Below are 12,154 nucleotides of genomic sequence, written 5' to 3' on the forward strand. Positions count from 1 at the left end.
TCAGAGTGTCTTATCCAAAGAAGGAAGCAGAGAAAGACTACTAAAGCCGGCTAAACCACACCGAACAAGAAGCGCCCTGGGATCACGTAGCAGATACGATTAGCACCGAAAAGCAGTGATAAACATCAAGTTCAAGTTCATGTGACACTCATAAAACTCATCATTTAGTCAGCTTATGTTTGATTTTGGCTAAACAACTTAATTTACTAAGCTGAAAGATATGAGGTTAATATTCTTCAAATAACAAAAACACATATCACATTTGACAGAAAGGCTTCTCCCGACACTGAAGGGGGATACTGGATGCTCAAAAAGTAAAGCAAATCACTGCTGTCTGAAGAAAACCTCGAATCTTCCTTTCTGTCGTTTTTTTAGTTTTTGACATAATCTGAAAATACCTGTTGTCCTTTACATTGTGTGTAAATTCCATGATAAATGGACCAAAAGAAACGACCCAAAATGACTTGGAAAAACGTCTGGTTCCACTGACTTGCATTAAAAGTAAAGTAAAGGTTTTTTACTTCTCCTGTGAAGTTATTATTTAGCGATACAAGGTTTTGTTCCGACAACAGCAAAACTGACTATTCACATTAATTTTCTGCAACCCAAAATACTGTTCAAAACCAGGAAGTATGTGAAATCCTCTGTGGGAGGAAAAATTATTTCCAGGCTGATGCAGCGCTGTGTTGTCACACGTACTGTGCTACCAGGTGAAATATATGCATCTGTGAATTTGACGGGTCTGATGCATATCTATCATATTTAATCTGGCGTGTGCAGACACGGCGCGGCCGTTTTCCTCGAGATCTCTTCCACACAAACCCCTAAACCAGCCACCTCCCTCTGCACCTCTGCGCACACACACAAACAAAGATGTAAAGCAGTTTCATTTATGCAAAAACAGCTCATTTTGGTGATTAGGGGACTGGTTTACCCCTCTCACTTGCTTCATCTCCCTCGCTCTCTCTCTCTCTTTCTTAGTCACACATATACACAGGCCTTTCTTTTTCCACCCCAGGTGAATATATTCATCCACAAACCCCTAGACGCCCAGACCATGTGAAAACTAACAGTGTCTAGTTTTCCAGACAAACAGCCTTTTTTCCCCCCTCGATGTTCATTTTTCTGACAAGAAAACAAAATGTCAACATAACATAAGCCTCACTAATCCACGTCGTACATGAAATCGCGGCAGATATGAGCTAAGCAGAACCAAGGATGAGAGTGAAAAGATGAGCGTATCGGCACTCTCTACGCAAAAATGCTCATGTTTTCTGAATTCAAACAAACCCTGCCCTGAAATAAAAAAGAAAGAAAAAAAAAGCTGCTATCACGCTCTCACTACATGCTTCTATCAGAATGCTGCTGTGTTCACACTGCTCTGCCCCGGGGGGGTCGAGTGGTATCTGTTTGAATTAGCTAGTTCATAGCAACAAGAAACAACAGGGTCAACCTCACGCCGCGTCTACCTCCACTACGCACAGGCAATAATTCAAACTGACGTTGCTCTGTATTGTACAAGGCGCAAAAGTAAGAGATGCTGTCAAAGCGCAAGCCTTGATTAAAGACGCTAGGATCTTCTGCTATATTTGTGGTTCACGTTTAGGGTTCACTCTGCATGGATACGATACAGGGAACGCCAGTGGATGGCACTGACTGTGTAAAACCTTCTTAAATCAAGCATGACAGATTCATTACTTATAAAAAAGATCTACAGGAATTCGACAGGAAGTTCTACAGTACTCCTATAAGAACCTTACAGTAAATTACTGTATGCTACAGGATACTAGGGATGCACCATTATACTGGAAGAGACACATCTATATGACTCGTGTAAATTAAACAGCCAACTGACTTTACATTTAAGAATCTAAAATGTCAGTTTAGCCTATTACAGAGCACATAATGTTACTTCTATTGTAGCTTTGGCTAATAGAAAGTACTGAAAATGTGTTTAAGTCAACACAGCTTAAGCTTTGGGTTATTAAAAAAAAAGGGGAGGCAATGAAAATGGGGCACTGGCCAATTTGGCTGTAAAGAACTGGAACTGGCCATAAAAGTTCATTAACACTGTACTTCGGGATGCTACGTAAGAATAATATGTTACTATGTTAATAATGTATTTCTACAGCATTATAGTGCATTTCTCCCGTATTATTATAAGAATCTCATAGCAAGCTGGGAGAATTATTACAGTATGCTACAGAATCCTACACAAGGATTATTGATTACTATGTTAATAGTGCATTTCTACCATATTGCTCTAAGAACTTTATGGTAAACTGGGACAGTTACTGAAGTTTACTACAGAATCCAATACAAGAATTAAATATTACCATGTAAATAGTGTATTTCTGCCATATTCCTATAAGAATCTCATAGCAAGCTTGGAGAATTATTCCAGTATACTACAGAATCCTACCCAAGGATTATTGATCACTATGATAATAGTGCATTTCTGCCACATTTCCATAAGAATTTTATAGTAAACTGGGACTGAGTAATTACTATGGTACAGAAAACACAAGTATCATAGATCACTAAAAGAACACTATTGGAATATTCTAAGCAAAAATCTAGATTATTATAGATGTGTTATACCCCACCCAATGTCTTATAGGATCAATACAGCTGTTTTCAAGAGTAAAAATGAAGAGGAATTGTGATCAAACTCTTAAGTACTGTAATCACCATGGCCTCTCAGTGTAGCTACAGATGTGTCACCATTCGCTCCTTGTGATATCACTATTACAGTTCCAAATAAGGCCACCCGACCAAGATATTCAGGTTTTTAATACACAATGCTGGGCTACAACAGAGCCGAGGCTGCAACTCTAGGCTCCATAAATAAAATCTTTGTTATGCTCTTCCTGTTGCTCTGTTCGACTGTTCTAGAATGAAAATTTCCTCCTTCGAAGACAGAGAGAGAGAGAGAGAGAGAGAGAGAGAGAAATTAGGAAGCGAGTCAAGGCCGGAACTGGAAGCCACATTTCCACTGTACAATGTGCGGGAGGGCCATAAGAGAGCCAGCCATGTCCATGTCCTTGCCAGCCCCCTCGGATTTTCCACCAGGGGGACAGAAAGACAGACAGACAGCACGCTGCCTCTCCCGTCCTTCACTCCAGCCTGCTTTGCCCTGATAATAAAGCAGCTGCTCCCAGCCTGCTGCACACAAAATGGTCTCTAGCACTTCTTCTCTCAGGCTGAGAGAGAGAGAGAGAGTGAGAGAGGCGAGGCTGAAGTTAGGCTTCCTATTCTAATTTTCCCGTCCCACCTTAAATGGTGCAGCAGTTACATTCTGGCGCTGCACCATTTAAGGTGGAACGGGAAAATTCGAACGAGAAGCTGGCAAATAAGGAGCCTATAACTTCAGCCTCGCGAGAGAGAGAGGAAGCAGAAAAAAAGGCGAGCGAATGCGGCACTGCACGCGGATGAATGGCTGAGATGAAAGATAATAGGAAAGAGGGAGAGAGGATAGAAGAGGAGAGAGGAGAGGAGGAGGGAGGGAAGGAAGAGGGGGAGGGGAAGGCACGGCGGCGTACTGTAGGGCTGTGTTAGCCTCGACGCGCAAATATCGCCGCCACGGCCGCCTCACGTGCGTCCCGCATGCAGAAATGAGAGATTAATGGTTTACCTAAAGGCAAGCCTTTGTTCAGCAAGTGCGAGCTCCCCATCTTTCACGGTCCACCGACAGAAGCACGAGCGGCTCCCCTCAACGAGACATTCACCAAATCCTCAGCATATGGCGCCTACCTTCAATTTTCTTATTCCTTTTTTTCCCTCTCTCCCCTTCCCTGCTCTAGAGTAGAGCGAGCTTACGCGCGCGCACTCCCTCTCTCTCTCTCTCTCACGCGCTCCCCCCGTCTCCTTTTCTCTCCGACGTTCCCTCCCTCCCTCCCTTTCTCTCTCCCTCACTTTCTATTTCGACACTCTCTGTCTGACAAACACGCATGCACACAGAATGCAAGTGTCACTGCATTTGTGGGAGTGGGAGAAAGAGAAAGAGAGAAAGAGAGAGAGAGAGAGAGAGAGAGAGAGAGAGGTGGCTGCAAGAAAAAGAGAAGAGGAATGGGGTGGAGCTTTAGCTCGCGCAAAATTGATCTTTTGTTTCCTGAGAGGGAAAAAAAAAGAAGAAAAAATATGGAAATGCTGGGGAAGAACCCTGGGACAAGGAAAAGAGAACTTGCTGAGCGAGGACAGATTTGATGTAAAAACACAGGTTTTAATACTTTAATTCAAAAAAGTATGAGAGCAAGAGGATCTGATGGCAAAGCTGGCCGTTTTCTGGTCAGCCCACTGGTGGTCAAGCAGTCAAGAGTCCACTCTACTTACTTTTTTCTTCATTTCTTTCTTTGTTTATCCTTTGTAAATTAGTAAATAGTTCAAAAAGCAATGCCATAAAGCTGGCTATACAGCTGTAACCAATCTAGCTACAGCTTTTATTAAAAATCTTGCATGCAGAAGAGTAAAGGTGGTCTGAGGGTGGCCCAGCAGCGGCACACAGTCCGCAGGGCGCTGACCTTAGCAAGCCAGCGGGCTAATATACGCTTACCATCTAGGATCCTGAAATACACTTACAAATGCTGTAAAAATATGGCAAGTCCTTCTCTTTCTGCATAGGAGATTAAGAGCGATGCTGGCTCGAAGTTAATTACACCGCTGGCTCTGACAGCCAACACAAGCAAAACCAATTACAGAAAGCTGCGGATAAACTGGGCAACTGATCGTGAGCGTTCGGAGTCAGGATCGGACTTAGGCGCATTGACATTTAAATGAAACCGCTTGGCCAAAAACATCATATTTACATCATTTTCCGCTCACCCCAGATCAGCCTAGACATGTTCGGTGTCCAGATTTTAGTTTAGCTTAGCACTTCAGCTAGTGCTAAAAGGCTAACACTGCTAACAAACACTTAAAGCACAAAAAAAATTTCTGTGAAAACATCCCAAACACTTCTTTCAACCCACTAAAACTGCATCCGGGTTGTGCCGGCTTGTCAATGTGGTTTAGGAGACGGTGAGACTTACTGTGAAAAATAAAGATTGTGGGGGAAAAAAAAGATTTGGATGACTAGTATTTGTTAGCAATCTTAGCGGTGTAGCTCCAGTCCTAAACTAAAGAAGCAAACACTAAAAACACGTCTTGGCTAACAGACAAGTGGGGTTAGTGGAAAGTAGTGTAAACTGGAATTAATTCCGCCCCAAACCATTCATTGAAAAAGCTCCCAATATCCTTATTTAGGAAAAATATCCAGACAGGAAGAAGTCAGACATTTTGGCATACTCACTTGTGAGTCACAATTCTAGACCTGCACAAGTTAAATGCTTCCTTCAGGTGTATGGTGATGAAAACCTGGCTGTAATGGTGTCATACTGGTGCAACATTTATTCCAGTGTATGATCCGGTAAATGAGTTATGATCGTGCTGAGCTTCTGTCGGCGCAAACCTCATAAAAAATGATGTTGAACAAAAAGTGGCAAGAAGGCATTAATCACAGGATGGATAGTGAAGCAGTGCAGTTTATCAAATAAGATTATTCAATCACACAAGAAAATGAATTTGCTGTACTTCTGAATTACAGTGATGATGATGATGATGATGATTATGTTGATGGTCCCCTTATAACATTTGTGTAGGTTTATATACTAAAACCAGTTATAAATATTTTTACCTGAATATTTTCCAACTTGTCTTTATGCTTTAGGATCAGGCCGGCTGTTTTTGTTAATGTTGCTCATTCAGAAGGCGATCCAGACAAAAACACTCCTTAAAACTTCAATGTGAATGGGCGGAGCTAAACAGCTGTTGGCGGATATACACCGATCAGGCATAACATTATGACCACCTCCTTGTTTCTACGCTCGTTGTCTAGTTTATCAGCTCCACTTACTACATAGGTGCACTTTGTAGTTCTACAGTTACAGACTGTAGTCCATCTGTTTCTCTGCATACTTTGTTAGCCCCCTTTTACCCTGTTCTTCAGTGGTCAGGACCCCCATGGACCCTCACAGAGCAGGTACTATTTGGGTGGTGGGTCATTCTCAGCACTGCAGTAACACTGACGTGGTGGTGGTGTGTTAGTGTGTGTTGCGCTGGTCTGAGTGGATCAGACACAGCAGTGCTGCTGGAGTTTTTAAACACCTCAGTGTCACTGCTGGACTGAGAATAGTCCACCAACTAAAAATTTCCAGCCAACAGCATCCTGTGGGCAGCGTCCTGTGACCACTGATGAAGGACTAGAGGATGACCAACACAAACTGTGCAGCAGCAGATGAGCTATCGTCTCTGACTTTACATCTACAAGGTGGACTGACAAGGTAGGAGTGTCTAACAGAGTGGACAGTGAGTGGACACAGTGTTGCACCTATGAAAAAAAATGCACCTATATAGTAAGTGGAGCTGATAAAAAGGACAATGAGCGTAGAAACAAGGAGGTGGTCATAATGTTATGCCTGATCGGTGTATTTGCATGTGGTGGATTTTGTGACATCATAAAAACAATGAATTTCAAACTGTTTTTCTGCAGCTTCAAATTACGGACTGTATGAACTGCGGAGTGAAGGGTATCTTTTGAAACTTAAACAATGTTACATAATATATTAAAGTCTTATTTTAAAAAAAGTGAAGAAATGGGTTTTTCTTCTGTAATATTAATCATTTAAATAATAACTGCCCTGTATCCTCAGGATTTGGCTGCATTTCCTCTTCAACACCAACCCCCCCTCCATGTCCCAGAGCATTTTTTGTCCTTCAAATAATTTCTAGTCCTTTCCAAAGTGATTCCTCATCTCCACATTACAGTTCTAAAAGCTGAGGTCTTTTGTATGGCTGTGAACAGAGAGCTATTTATACTGAGGAAGACGGCTAGCTGCTATATTGTCTGGCTAACAAGCCAGAGTGTGAGCACAAACAGACGAGGCACGCGTGCCCCAGTGCAGAAGTCAGGCCGATTTGTGCTGAAGCAGAAGATGCCTTTTTCTGTGACTTCATTAGGGCCACTTGAGGCCTCAGGGGCTGTTGGTTTAGCCAGCAAGAACGCCAGCGTGGATCACGTGTCTGTGAGTGTAGCTTAGCATTGTGGGTAAGCAGGTTGATTCTACCTAACTAGTTTTCATATCATGATTCAAAAGAAGTACAGCTTTTTCCAGAAAAGTCCTTAGACGTGTCAAATTTGGTCCCATGCCAACCAGACTCCATGATGGTGACCAGGCCTTTTAAAAATAAAGATTTCTAAACAGTTCTTGGCTTGGACGTGTGGTTCTGTGTGAAGCCTTTACGCTATGAGGAGGTTCTTTAAAGGGGCCTTCTTCCCTAAAACTAGTATTAAGTTGGCTTTAACATTTAAAAAATAAAATATTTCTTGTCCCACAGTTTTCGAGCTAGAGCCACGAAACTTTGCAGAACAGAACACACAGTACACAGAGACTCACTCGCTTACAGCCTAATGCACAGCAATATCAGAACAAATAATGAATTTAAGGTGGCACTAAATTTAAGGTGGCACAGAATTTAAGGTAAAACTACATTTAAGGTGGCACTGAATTTCATGTGGAATTGCATTTAATGTGGCTGTAAATTTAAGGTGGCAGTGAATTTAAGGTGGAACTGCATTTAAGGTAGCACTGAATTTGAGGAATTTGAGGAGGCAGTGAATTTTACATATCAGTACATTTAAGTAGAATTGCATTTAACGTGGAATTGCATTTAAGGTAGCACTGAATTTAAGGTGGCAGTGGCAGTCAATTTAAGATGGAACTGCATTTAAGGTGGAACTGCATTTAAGGTAGCGCCTAGCAACACATTACCATCCACTTTGGATAACGTAGCAACCACCTAGCACCATAGCACAACACTTTAACCACCATCAACAGTCTTCCACCATTTTTAATTTTTTTCACATAAGTTTTAACATAATTAGCTGGCTTTTTCAAGCCAACTTAAAGTTTGTCCACAAACTTTCCCTTTCCAGTTTTATATGCTATTTGTCATGTTATGTATTATTCTGTAGTGCAGCACTGAATTCTCAGCCTCATGTGTGACAGAATTCATGATGCTGTATCCTTTTGTGTGTTTTTGTCTATTAATGTTTCTCACTATAATACCCGACGTGATAGCAGGAAAAAAATTCAAAACAGTCTCCCATTAGGTGACATGTGCATGCAGTTATTCAAAAATTACTCCCATCTTCAAAAAACATCATCGGAAGTGGGCTTTTCAATTTGCAGCATCACTATAGGAGGTGAGTAAGCGGATGTAGCGCTGGCTGATTTTTTAATGAGTCCCCTTAAAAGGTTCTTCCCATTTGTACATCTCATTTACAAAAGTGGTTCTTTAGGAAACTAAAAGTTAGTCATCTATGCTATCACTCCAAGTTGTGGGGTTAGAAGTGTAGGGACCGTTTTACCAGACCCAGATCATGACTAAGTCTGTGTCTAGACTAAAATAATTTTTTAGTGAGAATTCACCACTGGCACTGCGATTCAGCCCAAGACTCGATATAATAATTGTGCAGGAAACCAACTTAGAAACAGCTTTTCAATATTTGCTCTGTTAGCTCAAATATTAGGATTTAAAAAAGAAATGTGATTAAATTGTCTTTAAATGTTTATACAACTGTGTCAGTCTTATTGACTATTTTTCCATAAAAAACTGGCACCCTCTTTGATTTCATGTCAAGCTAAAGTCTTTAAATCACCCAAATCCTAACAGAGCAAAGAGCTGTTCATTTAAAAGAAACACTGGCGCTTTTACTTAAAAGCAGTACTTTCCTTGAGGAACCATTTCCACCATGGAAAATGGCACAAGGACACGGCAAGGTGAAAATGGTTCGGCAATGAAGCGCACACCCACACCGGTGAGATCAATCCAGAGACATGACACCAAAGGAAGACGGCAGAGGAAGAGAGCTGTCGGAGGCGATCCAACGGCTGGACGGGGTTTTAACAGCCAACTCCAGTGAAAACAATACGCCATTGTAAAGTGGAACAAGAGAAAGGGAAAAGCGGAGAAAGGAGGAGAGGAGAAGAAAGATGCCCCTGAGAAAGATTACGCTGTCTGAGGCACACTCTGCTACTGCCTCGATGACCACACACACACACACACGCACACGCACACACACACACACACGCACACGCTGCAGCGTGGCGAATGGGTAAACTCACACTGCCTCTCGTCACAGGCAGAAGAGCACAGGGATAATATTTCCATAAATACATCCTGAAATTTATTTCTGACTGAAAGCATCATATTAAACTGGTCCCCAGTGAAAATGAGTGCTGTTATCAAGCAATACTAAAATTACATAATTGTCATTATACTAAAGGTGTGCGATATGGCAAAAATGTCATCACAAGACATTTTCACAACACACAACATTATATGCCATGTAAATATGCAATAGATAGATATGCTTTCTTCCTTCTCTCTCATAGTTTACTGTAATTTGTCTTTTTTCTATTTCTGCCTAATTTATATCTGTTTTTTGTTACTATTTTTTGTTACTATTCTAATTTATGTAAGTTTATCTGCAATTATATGTCTTGCTACTGTAACACTGCAATTTCGCTTCAGGATCAAGAAAGTTCTATCTATCTATCTTTCGACAGGTAAATTACAGTAGTAGTGCAACATTTAAAAACAGCCATCCAAAATGATTTTCATTCACTGTTTCTGATGCTGCTCCACACTACATGCAATTAACCAGGACTAACTGTGCTCTCTTTGTAATGATGCAGTTGGTCAGTGTTCTTTGAGTGCAGACAATATCCACAATATGCTCACAAAAGCACATAACGATAACTATAAAATGTCATCATATTGACCCCCTTTACATTATTTTACTACTGCAAAGCCAATTTTCATTTAAAATGAAAGAGACACTTTAGTGTACTGTTATACATATTAATAAACATGTAGGCCTGTCACAATTATTACATAATTCCTCACTCGCAATTACTTGAGCTAATCACAATTATTTTCCACAGTTGTTTTCAAAACCATATATTTACACCACCATTTATATTTATATATTTACAAAAACATATATATCTCAAATCAAAGTCAGGAAAAACCTCAGAAAAACTAAGCATGATAGCGGCTCAGCGAAGGCTAAGAGACCAGAATCTTAACAATGGTGACCCGATTTCACGCTCTAAGAAATCCTCCAAAGGGTGCCATTTTAACAGCAGTTAGCTGGAACCAATCCTGGGCTGTGGTGTGTGGTACGTTTGGCCTGCTATGTTAGCTATCGTTAGCTTAGCCAAAACGCTACAGTCCACAACACCACAGAACTGGTTTGGTTTTGGCTTTCTGCCACTCCAACACCAGTCACTCGACTTTTGCTCTCCCTGACATTATCATATACATACATATTATAATTTATCATACACACTTATTTCAGCAAAGCACCAGTTAGTCAGAACCAAACCTGTACTGCAAAAACAGCACAAGCTATAATTTGTAACTGGTGCTATAACACGTTTAGAGGGCAGCAGTGAGTAATGTTTGTTTATTTGAGCTTGAGATCAGAGCGACAAGTATTGACAGCTAAGCAAAATCAGCTAATCAGTCAATTTGGCTGCATACAATTAATAAAATAAGACAATTAAATTATTAATCACAATTTTTTTACATTTATTAATTACAAGTTAAAATGTCATCATCGTTATGACTCAGTGCGACATTTGGACAATGTTCCACAAGTAAACGTGTCACATAAGCAAAAATGATGACTGAATGTGAAACCAGGAAAAGCAGCATTGAAGAAAACAGAGCAGTAGGTCTTACCAGCTCTCGAAAGAAATATTTACCCACAATACTAAATCACTCAGGTTTAGGCTCAACTGCCTTTTCGCCTTATGCAAGCTGAGAAATGCTCTATTTATCGTACTGCAACAGCACAGCTCTGATTAGACTTGACACATCCAGTAACTGAGCTATGTGTGGAAATCATCATGACCTGTGGTGAAATTTCTCCGGGGGAGGCGCGCCATCCTTTCCATTGTGTCTCCAAAGATGCCCTGATTTACAAGTTTAATATGTCTGTTTCTGAAAGGTTACAGCTTTCGGTCAGACGAAGACGTGAGATCAAATGAGAGAGGAGCTTTAACAGAGGAAAGCAGAGAGACTGGTTTCAAAAAACACTAGTAGTTTACTGTCAAATGTGGAAATTCTCTGTGGCTTTACAGAAGGTTGGGCTATGTGACAATGTTTTTGTTATCGTAATACACAATATGCATTTATGAGCATGTTGTGGCATTTAAAGACGCATTATGATTTACTTCTTTCCTGTTCAAAACGAATTTAGTATTCATTTGTTTATCTATCTATTTGTTAATACACAACAATGAGTGTGGTGGATGGGGGTCCCTCCAAGTAGGATGTCACCTAGAGCCCCCAAATGTTGGTGAATTTCACCAAATTTTCAAAATTTCATAATAATTCGGTCCTTAAGATGTAAACAGAGTCATTCAGAGTGGTTTGATGCGAAATGGTTTACTGTAGAGAAACTTAGATTTCTTTACAGTGGAGGTGATAGGAACCAGGGGTCCTGATGTCTACAACACACATATGGCCATTTTATTTACTATCCAAAATCAGCAGTGAACCTTCACGCGTCTTCTAACCATAAATCTGAAATTTTTTTTTACATTTTATCACAAAACTATGCACCACTTTGTATAATATTCTTCTGTACTACAGCTTTCAGAGCCCAACTGCATGTTGCATTACAAAGAAAGTATAATTAGTCCTGTTTAATTGGATTTACTGCAGCACCATGCAACATGTGAACTGAATAATAACCATATTCATAATTTCTGGTAAGTTTTTAATTGTAACACTACTAGCACATCTTGTCTGTGTCAAAATATAGTAATATGTTCCAAAATAACCAGTGAGCCTAAATGTGCATTCTGGGTGTTGATGGTGAAATTGTGGCATCATTTTGCCTTGCACCGTACATCTCTGCCATGAATACATTAAAAAAAAAGTTTTAGGCCAAAAGCTTAGCTTACAATTATTGCTTCAAAAATAAAATAAAGTTCTCATCCATCGACATATTTGTAACTATTTCATGCAATAACTTTCTGTGAGGGAGCTTTTAGAGGCATTAAACACTTTGGAGGTCAGAGGCCAGATTCACAAAAGTGTCTTA

At 40.4% G+C, this 12,154-nt stretch overlaps 1 protein-coding gene across 2 annotated transcripts in view; it reads right to left on the minus strand.

The window, feature by feature from the left end:
• LOC118807056 (C-terminal binding protein 1) overlaps window positions 1–12,154 on the minus strand; it is a 37,097-nt gene that overhangs the window by 21,881 nt on the left and 3,062 nt on the right. Inside the window, exon 1 of one of the 2 annotated variants that reach the window (XM_036568847.1) lies at window positions 3,635–3,922. The exons of the other annotated variant lie outside the window; for it this stretch is intronic. Coding sequence (XP_036424740.1) covers window positions 3,635–3,674 — 40 coding nt within the window. The 5' untranslated portion in view covers window positions 3,675–3,922. Of the gene's footprint in view, window positions 1–3,634; window positions 3,923–12,154 lie in introns of those variants that run through there. 2 annotated transcript variants of the gene reach the window in all.

The sequence above is a fragment of the Colossoma macropomum genome, unplaced genomic scaffold, assembly GCF_904425465.1.
Source record: "Colossoma macropomum unplaced genomic scaffold, Colossoma_macropomum, whole genome shotgun sequence".
In the NCBI taxonomy this organism is placed as follows: Eukaryota; Metazoa; Chordata; class Actinopteri; order Characiformes; family Serrasalmidae; genus Colossoma; species Colossoma macropomum.